Raw genomic sequence first — 26,028 nt, 5'->3', positions numbered from 1 at the left:
CATATTTTCTTTTGTTTGACTATTCAACAAATAAGTGGACAGAAAATTCAATGGTATTAGTTTACACTGCATGCTTTTATTTTACAGAGCATCCTTATCTCTCCCATAGGAATTCACCACCTCAGGATCCATTACTCTTCCCATGAATAATATTGCACCTGAAAATCAAAAATATTTAAGTTAAAGCAAAGAAAATGGTGGAATATCTATTAGCAATGACAACTGGCTGATTGCACAGAATTCATACTACTATATTAAGCTGAACACTATTGAATGACATCTGTTATTCTGTAACATGTCTTTAAACTTCTTTTGATATCTTCCAAGATGCATCAGAGAAAGCAGGATGTAATCTTAATGGCTTGACTTATGATCAAACTTGAAATACAGATCTGTTTGTCAAAACCCAAGGTATTTCAATAAATATTTACATTCTCTGAACAAAACAAAATAGTTACACCATTATGCACCATGTCTGTTTTGGAATAACTTATTTTTTTTTCCCGATTGTTATCAAAAACTAGATTCTCAATTTTACATTAAAAAACAGAAAGTACTGGAGAAACCCAGCAAGTTTGGTAGTATCTGTGGTCAGAAAAACAAAGTTAACATTTGCTTCTAACGACTTCTTGATTTCAGTACAAGCAGAATGAATTTACATGGCTTAGTAACTGAAAAAATAAATTCTCAAAAATTATCTAACAATGATATGTAGAAACAAAGTAAAGCAAAAGAACTTTACCTGTCAGTTTGCTATGTATAACAAAAACGAATGGGCGATTTGCTATAAATTGATGTCGAGGAAGACTCATGATTGCTGCTGTCATGCCTGCACAGAAAGATCCAATATCAAAAGAATTACGTCAAAACCATATTTTGCACATTTGGAAAATATAGAACAGAAATATCTAAAATAGGTATATATTGTGAATACCAAAACTGCAATAATTATGTTTCTTCCCTTCTTATTAATAACAAGTGTAGGGATCAGCCTTGTCTTAGTGACATAATTTTAGCTTTTGCAAAGGAAATAGAGGATAACATCTTTAAGCAACTTGAAAGATGCAGTTACTGGTGTTGGTGACTTCAATTATCTTACTATAAACTGGGAAAGTAGTAGGATACTAGGGAAGTAAAGGAAGTTTTTTTAAAAAAAAATATGCACAAGAGAACTTTCTTGGCCAATACGCTTCAGAAGAAAGAATGTTGTATCTCGTTGTATAAAAGAGACTACAACTGGAGGTGAGATAATTTCAAGTATTTTTCACTTCTAGTTATTAAATCGTTGTCTATAGACAAATATTCATTTTATTAAAAAGCAGAGAAGAAAACCAACTAAGGTACATGCATTAAAAATAAAATTGATATAGATTCAATCAAACAATGACAAACCTGTTGAAGCTGCTCCTTCACTTCCTTCTTCATTTACTTCAATAAATGCTTGATGGACTGCTTGAGAAATGTACAAGTCAGGCGAATCTATTGAAAAGAGCAATTACAAAACTTCATAATTAATTCCAACAGAATTCTAATTATTCTTGATTATTTTAAGGGATCATTCCACTGTTCATGTTTGGACTTAGCTATTACTGCTTTTCTGATAATCATAACATCTTAATTAGTTAAGATTTATTTGCGCCTGTTATGGACCAGACCAAACTCCCTTCAAAGAATAGCCTCAACCCTAACTATTACCTTATTTAAAGGCAAGCGTAAGTTGCTGTAATTCAATTGGTTACCCTACTCAACTTTGAGAAAATATAATTTATTCTTACCCTATAGTTGAAGTACAAGCGAAAGAAGAAGAATTGGTTTAACTTTAACCTTATTGGAAAACTTAACAGAATAATATATTGTTTAACGACTGAACAGCAACTCACCCGATATAGTAACATGCCATAAACACACTCTTGGCATGGTGAATTCAGTAAAATAGTTTGTCTCATATGCAATGTTTCTCCACTGCAGGAGAAAAGAACAGCAAGAGAAAACCCAAGTCGGAAAAGAGGTATGGCAGCTTCTATAATGAACTTTAAAACCCCAACAATTACTGAAGCTAAACTAAAACCCCAGCTCTATGGGAGCCTAACTCTACCCATTCATGCTGCTTCTATTGTTCTAATTTTTTAAAAAGATGCATGTTTACTTTATTAGTTTTGAACCTATTGGCTACCTATGGCTTAAAACCTCTCTTCAAAAAAAAAGGACAAAATACACCTCAATTACCATAACATCATCACATGCTTGAATGAATTGTTGTTTAAAAAGATGACACCTGCCAAATGTGGAAAATAGCATGGCTGTTCGTGTGCTACTGTTCTGTGACACAAATTTGTAGAGTCTGACCCAAGGTTAATTCTCCAGTCACCAAGTATGTGGCTGGATGTGTATAGTGGCAACTGACTTGTTACCCTCACCAATGAATGAGCTTCCTGAATTCAGCTCAAATTAGCTCGTTAAGCGATGACCAGCAAACTTCACAGCAAAGGCAAGATTTTGACGTTGTATTTTTCCCTCACCAAAAAGTGTCATCCAGTCAAAGGCTGGCAGTTTCTGGGTCATAGGAATTGTCACGGGAGATCTACACTTCAAGGGAATCTACAGCAAGAAAGTAAGACCTTTGCTATCAGACTTGTGAATCTAGATCACATGGAGTGGAGTTCAAAGACAAGAAAGACTTCAAAGACAAAGGAGAGTTCTTCATGATCACCCTCTTTGACCCTCATTGCCGTTGATTTCCTGCCAGCTGAGGCAGATGGAGGCATCTCCACTCTCCCCACAACTCGGAAGGCAAGCCATTCTTGTTTCCCAGTCAGAAACCAGCAACTACCTCAGATTACTACCTCAATGGAATTAATTTAGGTAAAGGGGCAGTACAGAGAGATCTGGGTGTTCTTGTACACCAGTCAATGAAGGCAAGCATGCAAGTACAGCAGGTAGTGAAGAAGGCTAATAGCATGCTGGCCTTCATAACAAGAGGGATTGAGTATAGAAGCAAAGAGGTTCTTCTGCAGCTGTACAGGGCCCTGGTGAGACCACACCTGGAGTACTGTGTGCAGTTCTGGTCGCCAAATTTGAGGAAAGACATTCTGGCTATTGAGGGAGTGCAGCGTAGGTTCATGACGTCAATTCCTGGAATGGAGGGATTACCTTACACTGAAAGACTGAAGCGACTGGGCTTGTATACCCTTGAGTTTAGAAGACTGAGAGGGGATATGATTGAGACATATAAGATTATGAAAGGATTGGACACTCTGGCAGCAGGAAACATGTTTCCGCTGATGGGTGAGTGCCGAACCAGAGGACACAGCTTAAAAATACGGGGTAGACCATTTAGGACAGAAATGAGGAGAAACTTCTTCACCCAGAGAGTGGTGGCTGTGTGGAATGCTTTGCCCCAGAGGGCAGTGGAGGCTCAGTCTCTGGATTCATTTAAGAAAGAGTTGGATAGAGCTCTCAAAGATCGTGGAATCAAGGGTTATGGAGATAAGGCAGGAAGCGGATACTGATTAGGAATGATCAGCCATGATCATATTGAATGGCGGTGCAGGCTCGAAGGGCTGAATGGCCTACTCCTGCACCTATTGTCTATTGTCTAACTGTTGTTGTCTGCCTGGAAGACAGGTACTCAGTCCATTATCAAGTTGTTGATAATAGGACTTCACATAAAGTGAACAAAATCTTTACACATAACAAATTAAGACAAACACACAAATGCAAATACTCATATCAATATCAAATCTGTGACTAAAATTTATACAAACATGTAAAAAGTTGATTTTTACTCTGGTAATGTATTTGAAGGGTTGACATTTGTATTGACATAGTTTGCTTTACACAGAACAATATCAGAACCATCTCACTCCTACAATGGGAAGCAATCCCAATTAATCCTTTATCTCAATTTGATAGAAATGTTTTTCTGGCTTGTACCATTGGAACTGTGTGCCCAAATGACACTGAAATGAGTATTTGCATTCTGTGTTTTTCTTGATATAGTATGTGTAAAAACTTTGTTTTCATTTCACATGAAATGCTATTATCAACAACTTGATAAAATACTTCACACGTTTAAAAGAGACAATAGTAATTTACAATGGTTTATTGGAAATGGCATCCTCTCCACATACTATACCATTATACAAACTCTGAAAGAATAAGGGAAAATGGTGAAATGTCATTTTTGCTGCCAGGCCTTAGTACTGAGTAGCCTCCTAGCAACAACTTCAGAATGGAGAGTGGGATTCCTTCTGGGATAATTTCAGGTGAAAGTGTGAGCTATTGTAGGCACTGCCTTGTGGTTGCACATCAGCCTGGCACAGAGACTCCAGGAAAACCACATACTTCTTTCCAAGTGGTCAACTTGCCAGGCCCTGCCTGACCTTCCATTGAGAAAACCAGAATGAAGTAACATCCAACTAGTGCAGGGAACCAGGGTCGAGTCTTTCAAATCTACACATTTTTGGGAAGTAAATGAAGGGGTCCCAGGTGGAACAAATAGGGGAGTTGCCAAGGGCAGCATGGAGGCACAGTGGTTAGCACTGATGCCTCACAGCGCCACGGTCCCAGGTTCGATTCCAGCCTTGGGCGAATGTCTGTGTGGAGTTTGCACGTTCTCCCCGTGTCTGCGTGGGTTTTCTCCGAGTACTCCAGTTTCCTCCCACATATCAAAGATGTGCAGGTCAGGTGAATTGGCCATGCTAAATTGCTCATAGTTGTTAGGAGCATTAATCAGAGGGGGGTGGGTGGGTTACTCTTCGGAGTGTCATTGTGGACTTGTTGGGCCTAAGGGCCTGCTTCCACACTGTAGGGAATCTAATCTAAAGGCAGCTAAAATAAACTCAAAGAATTGCACATGCTGGAAATCTAAAGCAAAAGCAGAGTGGGGAAGAAACACAGCAGGCCTGGCAGCATTAATAGAGAGAAAATAAAGTTAACATTTTGAAATGCTAACACTATTTTGTCTGCAGATGGTGCCAGATCTTTTATGTTTCTCCAGCACTTGCTGTTTTGTGCCAAGACAACATCATAGCACAACTTAAATGAAACTGACTTTTGCACGGACGAAGGGGCTTTGATTTACAGCTGGCAGACAGTTCTTATTCCAGAGAATGTGGGAGTTACACCTGGGAGCCCTGTGGAATCCTCTTACACAATGAAACGGGACATCACAGCAAGGGGGCTGACTGATTCTCTGGAGACATACATGTGGATTTCATGTCCAGCCTCAGGCAAACGTGTTTGTCCTCACTCATCAAGACTGATAGCCTTGGCCTTAACCTTATTAATTGCCTCGTGTTCCCATTATTATGCTTCCCCTACCTATTAACATGGGTACATGAATCCAACAATGAGAACAAAACAAAGTCCTTCTGCCTAAATCCCTATTCATTAACATATTGTTATAAAGATGTGGGTGCATTTTTGAGCTAAAAGCAGCAGAACTGCCTGACACAGCACCAAGTGTTCTCAATAAGGCAATAATGGGCCTCTTCCACCACCAAATCCAAACCACCCAACGCCTGGAGGAAGAACACTTCATCTTCTGCCTTGGGATCCTCCAACTGCAAGGTATCAATGTTGATTTCACCAGTATCCTCATCTCCCCTCCCTGCACCTCATCCCAGATCCAACCTTTCAACTCAGCACCGCCCTCTTGAACTATCACACCTGTCCATCTTTCATCACACATAATCGCTTCAACCTCCTCACCTGCGTCTACCTATCACCTTCCCCCCAACCTCACCCCCGTCCAATTATCTCCCAGCCCTCTTCCTCTACCACATTACTGATAAAGGGCTTATGCCTGAAATGCCAACTGTCCTGCTCCTTGGATGCTACCTGACCCGTTGTGCTTTTCCAGCACCACATGTTTTGACTCTGATCTTCAGCATCTGCAGTCCTCACTTTCTCTAGCCTCTTCCAACCCCTGTTGCTGGACCCGATCTGACATCCTAGCACCCTTTCTGTACTTGGATAGAACTGCCGGCATGGAAGTACGGCTCCACACTGCTGTGAAATTATGTGTCAATGTGTCTAAGTCAATTATGTGTGGTGCTGGAAAAAATGGGACTGTTGAAATGTCAACTCTCCGGCTCCTCAGATGCTGCTTCACCTGCTCTGCTTTTTCCAGTGCCACACATAATTGACTTAGAAAATTATGTGCACGGTTGTAAGGTACATGCATCCTGGACTACACCTCATCGTATCCCCAACTATAAAAATGCTATCCCTTACTCCTGATTCCTCTGTCTCTCCATATCTGGTACCAGGAGGAGTAATTTCACTCCAGACCATCCCAGACGGTCTCCTACTTTAAGGACCACAATTTTCCCTCTCATATGGTCAACAATGGCCTCCAGCATATCTCCTGCACTTCCCTCCGCCCTTGAAGCCCACCCCTCTAACCGGAACACGGATAGAACCCCCCGGTCCTCACCTTCCATCCCACTAATCTCTGGATTCAATGCATCATTCCCTGCCACTTCCGCAACCTACAAAACAGATCCCACCACCACAGATATATGTCCCTCCCTACCCCACAGAGCACTCCACAGAGACCATTCCCTCCACGACTCCCTCGTTAGGTCCACTCCCCCCACCAACCCACCCTCCACTCCCAGCAACCTTCCTTTATCACCGCAAGTAGTGTAAAACGGCACCCACACCTCTGCCTCACCTCCATCCAAGGCCCCAAAGGATCCTTCCACATCTGGCCGAGATTTTACTGCACATTCAAACACCTCATCTACTGTGTCCATTGTTCTTGATGTGGTCTCCTTTACATTAGGGAGACAGGATGCCAACTTGCAGGACATTTCAGAGAACATCTCCGGGACACACGCAACCAACAACCCCCACCACCTTGCTCCGCCCCCACTTCCAGCTCCACACCTACACCAGGCCCTAGCTCCCAGCCCTGCCGAGTTTTCACCATTCGCCCTGATCTCCCCCTCATTGAGGATGAACGATCAGTCCTCAGCAAAGGCCTTGCCTTTATCCCCCTTTGCCCACGCATCAAAGAATTTAATACATGCTGTGACGTCGAACACTTCTTCCGCCGCCTCCGAGCTTACTTTCACAATCAAGATTCCCGCCCACCTTCTGAGGACCCCTTTGCCCGCCTCCAACACACTGCATCCACCTGGACACCCCGGGCTGGCATATTACCTGCCCCCGACGTCTTAATTTCCAAATGCCACCAAGACATCAGCCCCCTCCCCCACTCCAACCTCTCACCCTCACAACATGCAGCCCTCCACTCCCTCTGCTCCAATCCCAATCTTACCATCAAATCAGCAGATAAAGGGGGTGCAGTAGTAGTCTGGCGCACTGACCTCTACACCGCTGAAGCCAGATGCCAACTCAAGGACACCTTCTCCTATCGCCCCCTCAACCATGACCCCACCCCCATCACCAAACCGCATCTCCTGGGCCTCGTTCACCAACGTTCCCTCACCACCTGACGCTTGGAGGAAGAACGCCTCATCTTCCGTCTCGGAACACTTCAACTCCATGCATCACTGTGGCTTTCACGAGTTTCCTCATTTCCCCTTCCCCCACCTCACCCCAGTTCCAACCTTCCAGCTCAGCACCGTCCCCATGACCTGTCCTATCTGCCTATCTTCTTTCCCACCTATCCACTCCACCCTCCTCTCTGACCTATCATCTTCATCCCCACTCCCATTCACCCACTGTACTCTTTGCTACCTTCCCCCACCTTCCTCTCTGACCTATCACCTCCATCCCCACCCCCATTCACCTATTGTACTCTATGCTACTTTCTCCCCACCCCCACTCCCCTTTCATTTATCTCTCCACTCTGCAGGCACCCTGCCTCTATTCCTGCCTTTTGCCCGAAACGTCGATTTTCCTGCTCCTCGGATGCTGCCTGATGCTGTGCTTTTCGAGCACCACTCTAATCTAAACTCTGGTTTCCAGCATCTGCAGTCCTTGCTTTTACCTGGTTGATTTCAACTCCCCCTCCCACTCTGCCAAGGACATGCAAGCCCTGGGCCTCTTCCACCACCAAATCCAAGCCACCTGACACCTGGAGGAAGAACACCTCATCTTTTGCCTTGGGATCTTCCAACCACAAGGTATCAATGATTTCACCAGTATCCTCATCTCCCCTCCCCCCCACCTCATCCCAGATCTAACCTTTCAACTCAGCACCGCCCTCTTGAACTGTCTCACCTGTCCATCTTTCACCACACATATCCGCTTCAACCTATCTCCATCACTCCTCACCAGCGTCTACCTATCACCTTCCCCCCAGCCCCACCCACCCCCTTCAATTATCTCCCAGTCCTCTTCCCCTACCACATTACTGATGAAGGGCTTATGCCTGAAATGTCAACTTTCCTGCTCCTTGGATGCTACCTGACCCGCTGTGTTTTTCCAGTACCACACTTTTTGACTCTGATCTCCAGCATCTGCAGTCCTCACTTTCTCTAGCCTCTTCCAACCCCTATCGCTGGACCCGATCTGACATCCTAGTACGCTTTCTGTACTTGGATAGAACTGTCAGCATGGAAGTATGGCTCCACACTGCTGTGAAAGCCCCACATGGAATATCCTCTCTGAAGTGCAGAGCTTCCTGCTTTCTTAAAATAGAAGGCCAGTGTGGGAATCTGCGTGAGATTGCCACGCCCTGGCAATGCAGCCCCTATGGTATTAGCATTTGTGCATAGCACCATTTTTTTAAATAATATCAAGTTGCCTTTTCAGAACCTCACTCACATCATGAGGAAACTGCACGCATATCCTTTATAGAATTCAATCAATTCTTTTTAACAGATGGAAAATAGTACAACCATGCACATAATTTCTAAGTCAATTTTGTGTGGCGCTGGAACAAGTGGGACTGTTGAAATGCCAACTCTCCTGCTCCTCAGATGGTGCTTCACCTGCTGTGCCTTTTCCAGCACCACACTTTATTGACTCTCACTTCTCCAGCATCTGCAGTCCTCACGATCTCCAACATAACTTTCAAAGATGCATTCCTGGTGGGCATGGATCCTTTGAAAAGCCACCAAAGTTTTAATTGAAATAAATTCCCAGTTAAAAGGCTGTGTCATTTTAATATTAAGCCCAACCTTTTTTTTTGAACATACCTCTTCCATAAGTTACAAGTGACACAGTGAGATTTATAAATGATATGCACAAATTGTCAATATGTGTTAGAATTCAGTCTTGGTAATCTGAGCTAGGAATTAGTGAAACCCTAATAGTTATACCTGTGATTCCAGAAAGGTCACATTCATTTCCAAATATTTCTGTGACATTGAGGACTCCAAATGCCTCTTTCAAATCTACCGTCTGATGGATTGTAAATCTACAAATAACAGTGAAAAAAATACAATGTTTAGCAAATTACACAACATATCAGAGCAGTGGAACAATTGAAATAATGCACCACTTCAAGCCAGCAACTGCCTTTCAGAATTGCGGTGTGGGAAGAATTGCTCCTGAAATGGTCAAGTTGGCACTTCGATTTGACAGGGCCCTGGAGATGCTGGTGGATGGGGTGATGGACAGGAGGACCATCCTCTTTCCTCAGGAAGACTAGAGGGAAGCATGGTATCAGACCTGTTGGACTGGTGGGGATAAAGTTAAAACTCCACACAACACCAGGTTATAGTCCAACAGGTTTATTTGGAAGCACTAGCTTTCAGAACACTGCTCCTTCATCAGGTAACTAGAAGGAGCAACTCTCTGAAAGCTGGTACTTGCAAATAAACCTATTGGACTATAATCTGGTATTGTGTGATTTTTAACTTTCATTATAGCATGCATCATCTTCCCTCAGTGGCTCTCACTTATACTGTCCCCCAAACTATTAACAATTCCTGCCATAATCATGCAGAGAGAGTCAGGTTAGGTGGTGGTCTGTCCAACATTGATCTCCTCACTCCCTATGAAGAGACAATCCTTTAGCTTGTAAGAGAGGATATAGACAGCTTCAGTAATCAAATAAGAGTCATTGTCAAGTCCTGCTATGCTCTCCCATCACCAGCATTGTGAGTACATTTTTAACATGCCCAAGTCTCTGCCTCTATTTCACAACTCATTCCCTCTCTTATCCTCTATTTTCTGAAAGCAGCATCGGCTTTAAGCTGTCTCTGTCATGAACAAGGCAATTCTTCCAGCCAACAGTCCCTCCTTCACTTCTGAAGAAGACACATACCACAGAGGAAGTATCAACAAGGCTGTCTCCTGCACCTCGATCAACTCAGATGCTGTAACCTAGATTCGATAAGAGTCAGGAGCACATTTTGGTGAGCGCACCACTGTCACATCTTCAAAGCTGTCCAAGGAAAGAACACCTCAAGTCGGTGACACTCACTGGACTGCCAGTGACAAGCACCTATGCAACCCATAGCTTTAATAATGTCATTGAAATGCACAAACTGACAAAGGAGCAGCAGCCACTTTTGTCAGAGATTCTTGATCAAAGGTTCAAGGAGGCTATTAATGCCAGTTTTACCATGCTGGCCCTGGCATACATGCACACAGTTGTCTCCATGGACATATGTGTAGCTGCAATGGAGAGCCAGGGCCAGCCCACTTAGTGACCATCAGTAACGTGCACATACTTGCTCTCCATTCCTTAAGCCATTGGTGCTTAGCAGGAGCAGCAAGACCACAAGGTGAAGGAGGAGGCTTGACCACAGTACAGGTTCCCTTCCTCACATGGAGGCAGTATAGTGCCCATAGTAAGCAAGCCCGAAGTGGAACCACGTAAGGGGCTGTCACATCCACTCTGCCTGTGTCCCTCATTCAGTAGCCACCCCCAGCCCTATTCCTCCATTCTCCCCTGAAACTCAACCCTTGAAAGTTCAAGCCAATAAAGGAGAGCCTCCTTCCAGCCAGGCTACACTCAGCATGTCTGGCCTCAAGCCACAATCTGCCCTGGGGTCATCAAACAAATCTTCAAAGCCAACAGGTACACTATTGAAATGGCTCCCCCCACCCCAGATGCAAACCTCAGGGTGCACCTGGATATAGTTAGAGAGAAAGAAAAAGGCAAAACCCTCTAATGACACATTGATGGATGAAACTTCATTATAAATATAACACATTTGTGAATTTATATTCATTTTCCATTATCAACTGGGTAATCATTTTAGCGATAGCGATAGCTAAAATGAGGGTAGCCATTCTTTGTACCACACGGTAGTGTAACCTTTCTTAACAATTGCTATCCTTTCATTAGTACTTACATTAGCATGAAACTTTGTCGTGAAGAAAGGACAAATATGTAAATTCTGGCCTCTGCATCAATACATTTACAGTGAACGAATGATAACTTCAGCTAATTCAGTTCTATTGAATGTAGTTGTCATGTAGGATGAAGCATGGTTTTCATTTGCATATCCATGGTTCATGGAAAGAACTGTGTAGAAGTGCAACTCTCTTCAAATTGATGTAAATTTGGTTTTTGAGGTGTCAAAAGCACAACTAGTTGGCTTTATATTTTCAAAAGAAGCCTTAAATATATCAGAAATTATGCTTGAGTAGTAGGATATCCTTTTGGAAAGTTAAGAGACTTTTTGGATAGGTCCAGGGATCCCTTTGGAACAGATATGGAGTCTTTTCGGAGAGATCAAGCAGCCTTTGCGATTATTTAAAGTAGACATGATTATGCATTAAAAGTGAACAAACTAACTCAAACTGTAAAGATGTTCAAGGCATGATGAAGTACCCATCATATCAATAAGCAACTGAAAGAAAAAATTTGCAAGATTTCCAATCTTTGATTGTACTTCCAGCTTTTTCTACTTTTGTTTACAACATTATAGAAAGTACAAATATATTATCTCTAAAGAAATATATAAACAATATATCTTTAATGAATATATTTTTAATTATTGCTGTGGTGATTAAGAAAAGCAATTGGAAAATGTTCGTAGCATTGTAGAAACACATAAATTAAACGAGTACCTTTATGTAAATGAATTACACGTTTGGTCCCATACACTAAAATAGACTTTTTAATTAATACAGAAAACCAAAATCTGCTTTGCATTTTTATTTAGAAATGTGTGTAAATGTTTTTGAGTTTCATTCTCAACTTATACTTAAAAGTAGTTTTTTACTTCCAAATAATGTCATTCCTGAAAATTTGATTAGATACCCTACAGTGTGGAAACAGGCCCTTCGGCTCAACAAGCCCAGAGTGACCCTCCGAAGAGCAACCCACCCAAACCATTCCCCTACATTTACCCCTGACTAATGCACCTAACACTGTGGGCAATTTAGCATAGCCAATTCACATAACCTGCACATCTTTGGACTGTGGGAGGAAACCGGAATAAACCCACACAGACATGGGGAGTATGTGAAAACTCCACACAGACAGTTGCCGGTGTCAGGAATTGAACCCGGGTCCCTGGCGCTGTGAGGCAGCAGTGCTAACCACTGAGCCACCGTGCCATGGTAAGTTGATAAATTATTTAATGAGACAGGTAGCATTCAGCAGTTCTTAGGAGACATTTTCACACAGGCACTTTGATGAGCATTTGTCAGATTGAAATAAAGTGCACGACCCCTGACTGCTGTTTGCTTCATTATCTCACAGACACTGTGATCAATTACTGCCTTGGATTAAACTGTGCACAGCACAGATCATTCAATCAAACCTGAGCATTAACTTGATGAATATTTTGGAGGATTATATTGAGAAATATTCATAAGATTTTCATCACTTCTGAGAAAAAGAAACAAATTTATTTAGATGTTTAATAATACCTGTTTTTAAATTTTATTGCAGTTTAGATAATCAGTGAAAGACTGAATCTCATCAACATACTTAAAAGCAATTGAGAACAAATATGTAAGTCGCTTCTATGTAAAGGTAGCAGCTCCAGTTGCAGGCTCATTAGAATAGTTGTATTGTCCACGCAAACATTGCTAATTGGACTTTCATGGCAACAAGCAAATAGCTGCAAAATACATTCATACGTATATTTAAAACAACCAATGTACCTCTTAAAATCTCCTTCATTTCTGCCAACATAGAGAAGTTCCATTGAAATTAACTGTTAATAATAATCTAATACTGCTCCAATAATGCCAACATAAATCAAGAATTCCAAGTTTTGCTCACCAACCTTGGAAGATTAATCTCAATGTCTTCTTCTGCCATTGTGGAAAGCCAGTTATGGATAGTTTGTGGTGTAATAAGTTTCTCCAATTCTATTAAATCAGTTCTTTCTGCTGGTAGTGCGAGGAATATGCTGGCTTCGTCTCCAACATAAGGAACTTCTACAACCTGATAACTGATGTTTCCAGCTGTAAAATAACCTGTAATAAAACAATCAACTGTATAATTACTAGTAACAGGAATATTACTGAAATCAGATTTCAAATTCTAGAAAGGTATTATAATAGGAATTTTTTTATTTGTTTCATTAACCAGTGATTAATCAAGATATTTGTAAAAAGAGGAATTCTGTATAGTTCAGTCATGTAAATCTGTTGAGTTCATGTTCTTACTTTTGATTGGTAGTCTCAATGAAAATTGGCTGAATCTTATGATTGTCGTTTGGTTATGTGTCAACGTTGTTGAGTTTCATGGGGCTTTGAGTCCACAAGTCCTAATAACTAGTATTGCATTATTATCCATAACTTTCTACTGCACCCCTATGGCACCCTGTCATCTGATTCTAGCTGGGTTCTACCAATCACCATTAATGGAAGAATTCACCCTGCCCAGATATCCCAGAATAGACTCACATTCCTGACACAAACACATGCTTGTCATGCCATATAAGTGACAAGGCTGACACTACTTTGCAAATACAACTCCACCTTCTTATCCTAGTCATTGTTTAACCATGAGAGAGTGTGGTGCTAGATGCTGCCTGACCTGCTGTGCTTTTCCACACCATACCCTTGACTCTAATCTCCAGCATCTGCAGTTCTCACTTGCACCCATTGTTTAACCACCAGGCCACACAGCTTGTTGATCCTTAGCCACGTCCCATTTTATTACTCTCTCACCACATCTCTTTCCACACTGACCCTTCAAAGAGCAACCCATCCAGATCCATTCCCCTGACCCTACTACTCTACATGTATCCCTGACTAATGCACTTAACCTACACATCCATGAAAACTATGGGTAATTTAGCATGGGCCAATTCATCTAACCTGCACATCTTTGGATTGTGAGAGGAAACCTACGCAGACATGGGGAAAATGTACGAACCCCACACAGACAGTCGTGAGGCTGAAATTAAACCAGAGTACCTGGTGTTGTGAGGCAGTAGTGCTAACCACTGAGCCACCGTGCCGCCCTTAACATCACACCTCCTCACTGCCTGCTCCACGTGTGCACAATCAGCATGCTTTGACTCTTTTCAGAATATACTGCAAAGTATCATCAGAGCATTACAAACAGTCAAAACACATCCTATCTGGCCTATTGTCTGCTCTATCTTGTCCAAGCATGGGGAGCATTACACCTGCACTTTGCCATAATTACGAGTTATTTAATGGTGTCATCAGCCATAGTTGCTTTGGATAGCCCTTGTACCTCAGTGATCAGTCCAGACCCTCAGAAAGCAGCAGGAACAAGACTTCTCAAGGATGTAAGAGTCAAAGTAACTATCATGGTACTAGGTGGAAACCTTTAAGAGGAACCAGTAATCACAGATGACTTACACAATAGCTGAATCAAACCCCTTCCTGTTAATGAACTCACTGCATCACGATAGTACTGTCTCAGTGTTATAGGTGATCAGTCAATGGTGCACTGCAAGTGGACGAAGCTGGTTTTGTTACTGAATCATACCATGTGGGCAACAGCATTAATTTCACCATGGGTAAACAAGTGAACCAGTATGATCTCACACCAACGGCATTGCTCACTGTCTTGATGCATTGTGGGTGCAAAATTCGGAGATGCTTCACAGATCTCTTGTAGCTCCTTGAAAAGAGCTAGTCACATAGCAGTTCAATGTAGCTGTCACCTTCAGGGCTGTCTGGATAGCGTGGGCACCGACATGTCCATTGTTTGGTATTTGTGGGGTGCAAATGTTACTTGCCACTTGTCAGTCTAAGCCTCATCTGACGAAGGAGGAACACACCAAAAGTTTGTGATTTCAAATAAACCTGTTGGATTATAACCTGGTGTCATGTGACTTCCGACCTGGATATTGTCCAGATCTTGTTACATTTGAACATGGACTGAGGAGTATCTGAGGAGTCACCAATGGTGCTGGACTTCTCACACAATTCTCTAAAATTTCTTGCCATAACCCACATTGCTCATGGTCCTCAAAGATTCTGCCCCATTTTTTTACCACTGCCACCACAGGAGAATGGGTAAAATGATGTCCTTTAGTACTGTATGTTTCAGTGACATTTTGTCAGATAAAGAATTCAATGTGCAATTTTTCTCCAGCTCTACTTTACAAACAAAATGGTGATTCTGTTTTGCTTTAAATATTGTCATTGTTACAAATCATCCTTTATCACCTACTCAAGATATACCTGTAACAATTTTGCTTTTACTGTGAGAAAACTTGCTGCTAAACAGTAGTTAAAACCATCATTGTCTTTCCTATTTTGCTTTTTAGTTTCTGAATAGCAAAAGACCAATATCTGTTAATCACTGATCAAATTTAAAGTGTGTTCTCAACATTAGTTTATAAAGAAGCTGGAGTGAGTTAAAACAAGTGAAGGGAATAAGTTAATGATCCAGAATTCCAATATTAAATTTCAATATTGTACTGCTTTAACATGTTAACAGTCAGCAACAATAATAAAATAAATTTTTCCATAATGCAATCTTTTCAGATTGTCAATTTGCAAAAGATTTACCAACAGAAATAAAATAGTAACTATTTTTAAAACCAGCAAGTCCAAACATGATAAGTTCCCATTTCAAAAGCTGGTTAAAAGGTGATAAACGAATTATTTCCCAAAGGAAAAAAGATATACTGGGATAAATCTTTGATCTATGACAAATCACATCTATAATAGTAGAGGAATAGTTCTTAAGCATATAATATTAATATTGTTGCTAAATCACGTAATTCAAATGCTGAGACACAAATTGAAAACACAACTAAAACTTTTAAAATTATTTAGACATAAAGACATATATCATTCCTACTGGAACATTACATAAGTCTTGTTTAGTTCATTACTTTTTCAATAAGAGAAAGTAATAACAATATGATCTACAAGTTGACAAAGCTCTGTACCAGTGCCAGGAAATGTCTCAGGAGGAACAACAATTGAGACCAGGTGTGATGGGGGAGTTTCATGTGCCTGGCATTTATTTAGATAAATGCAATGTTATACATGTTGGTAGAGCTGATGATTTGTTTGGAGTATTTAATAATGGAGGGACAGACTACGACTGTGTGGGTAGATTAATGAGATTAATATAAAATAGATGTCAGGAGATTTTCTTTTTGCAATTATAAAGCTTTTAAATAAATTTCTTGCCTGCAGAGTGAGTGCAGATTCACTTCAGATTTTCAAAAATAACTGAGTGAGTGCCAAAGGGAGATTGATACCTCTGCATGTAAAAAAGTAGGTGGAATGATGTGGATTGCACATGTGTTTATTGTTATCTCCTGAAATCCATTTATCATTACCATTAGGAATCAGAGAAAATTCCTCAGAATTGGTACTTTTTAGAGAGTCATAGAGTCCTACAGCATGGAGACAGGCTCTTTGGCCCAACCTGGTCCATGCCGACCAAAATGTCCATCTACTCTAACCCCCTTTCTATGCACTTGGTCCATATGCTTCTAAACTTTTCCTACCCATGTATTTGTCCAAATGCCTTTTAAATGTTGTTAATGTACCCATCTTAACCACTTCTGGTAGCAGCTTATTCCATATGCATAACACCCTCTTTGTTAAAACGTTGCCCCTCAGGTTCCCTTTCATTCTTTTCCCTTCAACCTTAAAGTAATGTCCTCTAGTCCTTGATTCCCCAACCCTGGGGAAAAGACCGAGTGCATTCACCCTATCCACGCCTGTCACGTTCTTATACACTTCCAAATGATTCCCCCTCAGTCTCCGACACTCGAAAGAAAAAAGTCCTAGCTTGTCTAACCTCTCCCTATAACTCAGACTGTTAAGTCCTGGCAATATTCTGGTAAATTTCTTCTGCACTTCTTTGTGAACACGGTTTGTGACAATTTTTTGTCTTTCCTGGGAGATTATACAGCTGCTGATAAATGAGGATTGCAATGCCTGATGCAACATGTCTAACAATTGATCTTTTTCCATCCCTTTTTCCTTGTATAGTCATAGGTAATATTGAAACAAAGAAGTAAACTTTCATCACAAAGTCTTGTCTCTTATTCCAGATAACTGACCTTCGATAAAATGTATATTTTTTTAAAGCACTTACCAAACTTGCTCATTACTTGTTGGTACATCATTGGTACATCAGAAACAGAGCCATCTTGCTTGAAAAATTTCACCAGTCTGGTATTTGCTGAACTGAATTTATGTTTCCATGTCCCCTTGAAATAAATGGCATTCACAAAAACCATCTTTGTCAAAGAGTTGAAAGATTGATTTGTCACCAAGTTTTTGATTTTATCTGAAAATAAACAATTTATTTAGGCAACACATTTTAAAATAACAATTAAGATTTTAATTGCATGTTATGATGACAATACATGTTATGAATTTCTCTAAAAAAAATTGGGAAAATCAAAGCCATCAGCATCAGCCCTCCCAGTCTTGTCACAGGTTCCATCCTCCTTCCTAGTTCCTGAACCAAATAATTTGCAACCTTCATGTTCTAACTGGTGTTGAGCTGACTTTCTGAACTTATAATCACTCAATCACAGACTATCTATTTTTAGCCACCTATACTATACATTTGTGTCTTAGCTTAACTGCTTCTGAAAGATATGCAGATTAGGTGAACTGGCCATGCTAAACTGCCCCACAGTGTTCCGGAATGTGATGGCTAGGTGCATTAGTCAGGGTTAAATGTAGAGTCATAGGGTGAGGGAATGGGTCTGGGTGGGTTGATGTGAACTTATTGGGCCAAGTGGCCTGTTTCCACACTGTAGGGATTCTATGATTCTATGCCTCTGACACCCTCTGAATTGACCATTCCATCCCTCCCATTATCAATCCGTCATAATTCTCAACTCATCCAAATTCCATCGACAATTTCAAACCCAAGCTTAGTTATCTTCCGTTATCGGCCCTGTTCTCCTTAACCTACACTGGCTCCCAGTGCTTCAAGTTTACAATCCTCACTCATTTTTTTTTTAACAAATGGGCAGAAAAAACTGGCTTTTCCTATATCCCATGAAAGTTTAAAACAAATATCTTCCATAATCATGTCGTTCCCTATCTCTATAATTTTCTCCAATCCCACGTCTCACCTGCTCTCTGTACCTACAGTAACTCCTGTTATGAATTCTCCCATCCTTTGATTGGTAGTTGTGCCCCAGCCACCCAAACCCCATGTTCCATAATTTCTGCTCCGAACCTTTTCCTCTCATCACCTTCCACTCCTCCTTTAAGCCTGACCTTTAAGGATGATCAGCCATGATCACATTGAATGGTGGTGCAGGCTCGAAGGGCAGAATGGCCTACTCCTGCACCTATTGTCTATTATCTATTGACCAAAACTGTTGATTTCCATTCTTTAGTTTGGCATCTACTTTTATGATTATATCTCTGTGAAGCACTTTGTGATTACATTGTGTTATTGACATTACAACAAATTATTTCACTGGCACATTGCACTTGGGGAAGAGTAAATTCAAAACTTATCTGTTAGCAAGTAAACAATCAATGAACGATATATTCAATCTGGATTTATCTGGTGCAAGCAATTATCTTTGATTAATTTAAACGAAATTCAGATTTTTTTAATGCAAAAACAAATGGAGTCAAAACTGGACCTGTGTAGACACTTGGGAGACTTTAGAAAGCTTTCCAAAACATTTCATCAATGGAACGTTACACTTGTCATTTCTATGTTAATTGTAGTTGATTCATTGCTATTATTAACTAAAACTTCCATTATTATTGTCCGGCAACTGTTCAGAACATAAAAGAAGAATTCGATGGTCTATGTTTGTCTCAGCTAACCAAATACAAATTTATTGCTGTTGTATTGTTAATTTGTAGTGTGTATAACTTTCAATATCCCTGTAATATCAAACTGCATTTATTTCTATTGTTATTGCAGAGACTCAATGCTAGATTTGGCTCTCCTTAGCTATAGCCAGCTTCCCCATGGAAACAGCCAGGTGCATATTAACCAGAGTCAGCATGCTATGGAAAACATTGTAGACTCCTTTTATTGTTCAATTCAATTTGCTGCATCCTTTTGATAAACCTGCCTAATGTTTTGTGCCTATTTGCATATTGTGATGAAGTCATTAATGGGCAAAACCACTTGATCATCTTCTGTCTGGGGCTGAGCAGTGCATACTCTCTGAAAATCTCTGAATACCAAAGATGTGGGATGTTCCTTCCCCAGCCAGTTATGGAGATGTGTCAGTGACATACACCTCAGATGGTGCCCCCATGTCCAGCTAGTGAACACAAGAGATGAAATTCTGAGCTATTACAGGATACAGGTAAAAGTCTTGACAATTCATCCTCCTGGGGTTCAGTGGCTTCCTACTTAAAGGTGAAGTTGGATTTCAGGGTATGAGAAGTTGACTTCCTCTTACTGGAGAAAGTGAGGACTGCAGATGCTGGAGATCAGAGCTGAAAATGTGTTGCTGGAAAAGCACAGCAGGTCAGGCAGCATCCAAGGAGCAGGAGAGTCGACGTTTCGGACATGAGGGCTCATGCCCGAAGCGTTGACTCTCCTGCTCCTTGGATGCTGCCTGACCTGCTGCGCTTTTCCAGCAACACATTTTCAGCTTCCTCTTACTGGAGGTTTGCTAATGCCAGCATAACAGAAGAGTGGCAAATTAGTTCTATAAGAGGGGAAAAGACACTGTGCAGTTTAAGAATTAGCACTGGTGGTAATGGTACAGCAATGCAGCACAGGACACCAAAGCTTGCTGAGTTTAGTTGGCCATCAAGGTCTCCCATCACCACAAGTTGTGCCCTTTTCTGGCTAATGCCAGAATCTTCTGTTCATAAGTGAAAAGTCTGATGTATGCTATCACCACTGCTCAGCCTCCAAACCACCTCTCAGCTCCCTCCAGTTTTGTACCACTTAATGCACTTGTAGGTTCATGTTTCTCATAATACAACAAAGGCGTTGAGTACAGTAGATGATGATGAAGAGTTGTTTGTGGTCATGAATAAGCAAAGGAGGTGATGACATGTCTCTAGTGAAACACATGGGCAAGAAGGATAAGGTGGCTGTGAGCCATTCAGTGGACATGATGCCTGCAATAATGAAGTTTGCTGAGAGGCAGGTCCAGTGGCGGTGTTAGAGTGAGTGATGGTCCTTGTGACCTTGAGGTAGCAGAGAAGAGGTGGGGCACCGCTGGACATCCCACCTCAACCCAGACAGACCATTGACCATGGCTGCTATTTAGGTCCAAGTTGGCTAAGTGGTCTCCTGTGATTATACACAGGATAAAGAATGGCTCTCCTCTTCACCACCCTGACTACCAGCACCTCCAGTTCCTTGTTCACAAAGTGGTATACTTAAAGCCTGTTTCAACAGTGTCATAATAGTTGAACATCACAGTATGAAGGCAGTCCTTGGCTTGCAGCACCTGAAGCGGTGTACAGCTGGGCTTAGAATATGGCACCAGTGGCCTGAATGCCCGAAGAACCCGGCAGAGATGAACACTACTGTATCCCCTGCACACGATTCCTCAGGAAGGGCAGCAATGAACCTGGTTGTACAATTAATGAGTTGAAGAGCAGAATATTTGTGTGAGAAGTCACAAATCCCACTTAACAAAGCATTTCAACTGCAAATGAGAAAATTCCACCCCATAATTAGTTTATATAACAAGAATAATTCTGCTCCCAGTATGGTTTATTAACGTGAACACAAATTAACCGATTAGCTCCAAAGCTGAGAAATTTCATTATGAAAAATTATTATCCCAACTTCTCCATCCCCATGTTTTGAGTGTTAAGACTGCATAATTGTGACTGGTTGAACCTAACCATTCTGCAACTTGATCTATAAAAACAAGTTCTCATGTACAATGTAAGTTAACTGTGAAACTGATTTGGTTCTGAAATGTGAAACAAAACTGGCTCAAAGGTAGAAGACAGAGGGTGGTGTTGGAGGGTTGTTTTTCAGACTGGAGGCCTGTTACCAGTGGAGTGCCACAAGGATCGGTGCTTGGTCCTCTACTTATTGTCATTTACATAAATGATCTGGATGTGAGCATTAGTGGTACAGTTAGTAAGTTTGCAGATGACGCCAAAACTGGAGGTGTAGTGGACAGCGAAGAAGCTTACCTCAGATTAAAACAGGATCTTGACCAGATGGGCCAATGGGCTGAGAAGTGGCAGATGGAGTTTAATTCAGATAAATGCGAGGTGCTGCATTTTGGAAAAGCAAATCTTAGCTGGACATATGCACTTAATGATAAGGTCCTAGGAAGTGTTGCTAAACAAAGAGACCTTGGAGGGCAGGTTCACTGCTGTTAGAAAGTAGAGTTGCAGGTGGTTAGGATAGTGAATAAAGCATTTGGTAGGCTTTCTTTTATTGATCAGAGGATTGAGTACAGGAGTTGGAAGGTCATATTGCGGCTGTACAGAACATTGGTTAGGCCACTGTTTGGAATATTGCATGCAATTCTGGTCTCCTTCCTATCGGAAAGATGTTGTGAAACTTGAAAGGGTTCAGAAAAGATTTACAAGGATGTTGCCAGGGTTAGAGGATTTTAGCTGTAGGGAGAGGCTGAACAGGCTGGGGTTGTTTTCCCTAGAGTGTCAGAGGCTGAGGGGTAACCTTATAGAGGTTTACAAAATTATGAGGGGCATGGATAGAGGAAATAGACAAAGTATTTTCCTCTGATGTCAGGGAGTCTAGAACTAGGGTGAGAGGGGAAAGATATAAAAGAGACCTAAGGGGCAACATTTTTACACAGAGGGTAGTAGATGTATGGAAAATGCTACCAGAGGAAGTGGTGGAGGCTGGTACAATTGCAACTTTTAAGAGGCATTTGGATGGGTATATGAAAAGGAAGGGTTTGGAGGGATATGGGCCAGGTGTTGGCAGGTGGGACTAGATTGGGTTGGGATATCTGGTCAGCATGGACAGGTTGAACCAAAGGGTCTGTTTCCATGCTGTTTATCTCTATGACTCTAAAAGACCTTTCTGTTATTTCATGTATCAGATGCTCTTTGATACACTAAGATTTCCAGAAATTTCTCCATTTAAGATTTCCAGCATTGACAGTATTATTCTTTTTTTAAAAAAAACCAAGGTAGACTTATAAAAAATTATATATGCCAGTAAAATACCACTGTTTTTAAAAGGGTATTTGATGTAAAAGCAAGGATTCAATATTTATTGGTTGCAGAATAGCTGAATGCAAAACATCTACTATTTTAAAGAAAAGTTCTGAAATGATTATTCTTGACTGGATGACTCATTATAGCTTCCAGGCAATAACATTTTATTTTTTCTATTCTAGGTGCAATTTGACACCCATTATTTTTAAAGCACTTTTCAAAACACATTGTGACTTTGCAATTGCTGCAGTTTGTTACGAAACATGTTGTGGAATTTCAGGGTAGAATAACTGTTCTTTCCATCGTAAGATAATTTTATTTGCACAATTAATGATTACACCTAACCTGTGGGAAACATACAGATGTCCCTGGGTCTTGAAGTTTCCATTTTCTTTTTCGTCAGTTATTTTTCCATGCAGGGATAAACAGGTTTACAAATATATGCAGGTACAGTTGAAAAGGATTAGGGTCTATTTTACTAAAGCAAGCATAAATGGTAAACTCAAAAGAAATGTTAAAATAAACATTTTACAAAAACAAGACAGAATTGGATGTATTGCAGGTTGTCTTCACTGAACTGGAGAGGTGAGACCACATATTGCTGGAGAAGCCCCTCAGTCAAACCAGGTGAGGAAAAGTTAATCGGATGAAGGGTTCTGTCATTGTGGAATGAAGGGAAGGGTTACAGCGGAGGTTACTGCTGAAAGCCATCCATTTGCCATTGCCTTCACACCCCCTGCCATGGACAATAAAAGCTGACCCCACCAAAGCCCATGTCCCATGAGTGAATGAAATAAATATTACCTAATAAAATAAATCTGCCAACCCGTAATTGCCATTCTACCCCTAGGCTCCATTACAAATCTTGGTGGATGCATTGGCCGTGGTGGCATGAGGAAAGGACCTCCATCGTGAAGGAACTCTGTCACAGTGAAGGCTGGATGTTGCCCACTTTTGTGTGTGATGTGCACATGATTCTGCACGGTCTCCCCATAAAGTAACAGGAACTCCTGCTGGTTTGTCAATTGGAGAGCAAACTGTCCATTGGCCCAACAGAATTCCAGTCCAAGTTAATTTATACCCTAACCTTCACAAAATTCAACTGCACCAATCTGTGCTTTGGAATACTGATTTGGATCGCTCCCTGAATGTCCACTGGCTTTCAGACAATAAACCAAATACCATGTTTTCATCATTCTGAATATTGCATAAAAACATTGTATCTCCATTCCCTTCTCAAAAACATCTACTAGAATTCCACATCACCACCACTAACATTTTTATATTCTATCATAGCATATGATATAATTAGCAGTTGTTGTTCATTTTGGATGGTGGCTGGGAGTCACACACAGTTCAGACCAGGTAAGGACAGCAGATTTGTTTATGAAAGGGCATCAGTGAGACAGATGGATTTTTACAAACATCGATGGTCACCATTACTGCAACTAACTATAATACCAGATCTATTAATTGTGCAGTAATTTGTTGTAAGACAAGTGTGCTTTTTGATTAATTTCAATAGTGGCTTACTTCTCTATGACTGGTAATTACATAGGACCTTAAACTCAGTTTAGGAATGAGGATTGGTAGCAGTAGTAAATCTCAAACACAAGCCTGTAACATGTGACTGGAGCAGAGTTTACAGACATTGGATCAGTTCTCTCAACATGCCTGAACACCCATGACTCACATTTCCATTTTGCTGCAGGGGGTTGCAAGCATCATCAAGACCTGCTTCCTCGCTGACCAGGAGGTTGTATATTGCTAGTTGCTGTCAAATTGCAATCATTGGTAAATTCCTTTCAATTACACGATGGTTCTCAGCCCATTGTGAGCTCATCAGTTGATAGTTTTGATTTTTGTGTACTGGTCTTACGTAGGCAGTCATTCTTCATGAGGTGGATGTGAAATAAAAATGGCAACACCCACCTGTCAAAGCAAGGCCTGTATAACTTGATCAGTTGTTGCTTTCCTGTAACTTTGGAGACCCCAGATTACCTTCACCTCAGAGTGGGTGCTTTAGGCAGCCAGCTTTAATAGCAAGGGACAGGAGCAGGGCAATTGCTGGTCTGAAGCTCACTAATGGAAAATTACTGGACAGAACTTCAAGGAAGTAGGATCAATGTCATTCTCCAGAGAAGCAGCAATATTCAGGTCCACAATGTGCAGTCCACTAATGTTGGTGCAGGTTCTCATTGATCAGAGAAACTCAGCAGGTCTAGCAGCATCTGTAGAGAAAGAAACAAAGTTAATGTTTCAAATCTGATATGACTTCTTCATTTTGTTATGAAGAAGTCATATTGGAATTGAAACGTGAACACTGTTTCTTCTGAACAGGTGATGCCAGACCAGCTGAGATTTTCCAGCAATTTCTGTGTTGGATTCACATTTCCAGAATCTGTAGTAGTTTGTTTTTATTCCTATTGTCAGTTTTATCACAAGACCAATTAGGTCTTGGAAACTCTCTGGCAATGTTCCAAAACCAACATTTTTGAAACAAACATGTTTGAGGCTTGTTCTGTCAGGTCCACATTCAGTCAGAGTTAAACTTTAGATTTCCCACTTTCTTTTGACTATTTTCAGACATTTCCTTCCTAATGTTATTGTAGGTTTAATTTTCAAATTCTGTTTAATGCTGAATGACTTATTCAAAACATGAAATGAATTCTTGGAACGGCTTGCCAACAATTCAGAAAATAATGTTATTAGCAGCAAACAAGTGTATTAACACTTACCATTGGTCTGATTAGCTATCCATTTATTGATAATATTGGCAGTAGATACAGAATCTTGAAAGTTCACTTTTCTTACAGCACTATGAAAGAATTCTTGGCAGCTGTGGAGATATTGTTCAGTCAATCGGAATTCATCCTGTATGTAAATTGCATTGGCAAGTTTTAGCGAGTATTGCCTGCTACTACTGGAGAGGATTTTGGATTGCTCTTTCAACAAAGAAAACTCCATCCCTAAAAATTAGAATCATAATGCTTTAGAATTCGGCAGGCAGAGATTAAAAATGCTATCCATTGCTATTAATACGCCATGTACAGGTGAAAAGAAAAGCAATTTTTTTTGCAATTGCAAACTTTTTTTTATGTAGATCACTTTAACCAGCTGGTTTACAGACAGAATTTTACATACCTTCCTGCATTTGATCAAATTGCAGAGCTTTTCTTAACTGTTGCAAAGTGGTCCCTCTTGCACCCAGCTCTATCATCCCGAGGCCTAGGCTGACAGACATTGGAGAACAAATAAGATTCTGACTCTTCTGCATTGACTGAATGGCGCGGTAGAGGTCAACGGCAAATCCTGTAAGCATATCACTAGAAAGAGTATCCAAGCTGCAAATCAGCAGCTTTTCGCAGAGCAACAGTAAAATACAAAACAGTATTCTCATTGCTGTGAAGAAAATAGAAATACACATTTGAAACATGGTTAAGGTGTGACCTATCGGCAGAGAATAATGTTTTGTCACTATATGATTTACAGTTATTAGGCCAGATGACTTCTTGTTCTATGAACTTAAAAATAACATCAAGTTATATTTTTTAATAAGAAGTTTATCTCAGAGAGAAAAGAAAACTTGAGTAGTACTATGCAAATCCTGATGAAGGATAGAAGACACCA

The 26,028-nt window shown here is 40.8% G+C and overlaps 1 protein-coding gene across 1 annotated transcript; it reads right to left on the bottom strand.

Moving 5' to 3' along the window:
- Positions 1-70: 70 nt before the first annotated feature.
- Positions 71-25,720, bottom strand: LOC132821337 (serpin I2-like). Its single transcript, XM_060833920.1, has 8 exons — positions 25,543-25,720; positions 25,137-25,367; positions 17,384-17,578; positions 13,116-13,308; positions 9,240-9,337; positions 1,393-1,479; positions 743-829; positions 71-158 (listed from the first exon to the last, which is right to left on the bottom strand). The coding sequence occupies exons 1-8, from the start codon at positions 25,718-25,720 to the stop codon at positions 82-84; spliced, it is 1,146 nt and encodes a 381-aa protein (XP_060689903.1). The 3' UTR covers positions 71-81.
- Between the last annotated feature and the right edge of the window lie 308 nt (positions 25,721-26,028).

Source organism: Hemiscyllium ocellatum, chromosome 13 (assembly GCF_020745735.1).
Source record: "Hemiscyllium ocellatum isolate sHemOce1 chromosome 13, sHemOce1.pat.X.cur, whole genome shotgun sequence".
NCBI classification, from domain to species: Eukaryota; Metazoa; Chordata; class Chondrichthyes; order Orectolobiformes; family Hemiscylliidae; genus Hemiscyllium; species Hemiscyllium ocellatum.
The sequence above is the reverse complement of the archived record's forward strand: the minus strand, read 5'-3'. Positions and strand labels throughout refer to the sequence as shown.

What these genes read in the sequence shown, in the direction of transcription:
- LOC132821337 (XM_060833920.1), bottom strand. Translation starts at nt 25,720, where the DNA reads ATGCTTACAGGATTTGCCGTTGACCTCTACCGCGCCATTCAGTCAATG. An exon ending in ATTGAGATTAATCTTCCAAG is followed by an intron (nt 9,338 to 13,115) that starts GTTGGTGAGCAA and finishes TGTTATTTGTAG; the next exon opens with ATTTACAATCCATCAGACGG. An exon ending in TATACATAGCAAACTGACAG is followed by an intron (nt 159 to 742) that starts GTAAAGTTCTTT and finishes TTTGATTTTCAG; the next exon opens with GTGCAATATTATTCATGGGA.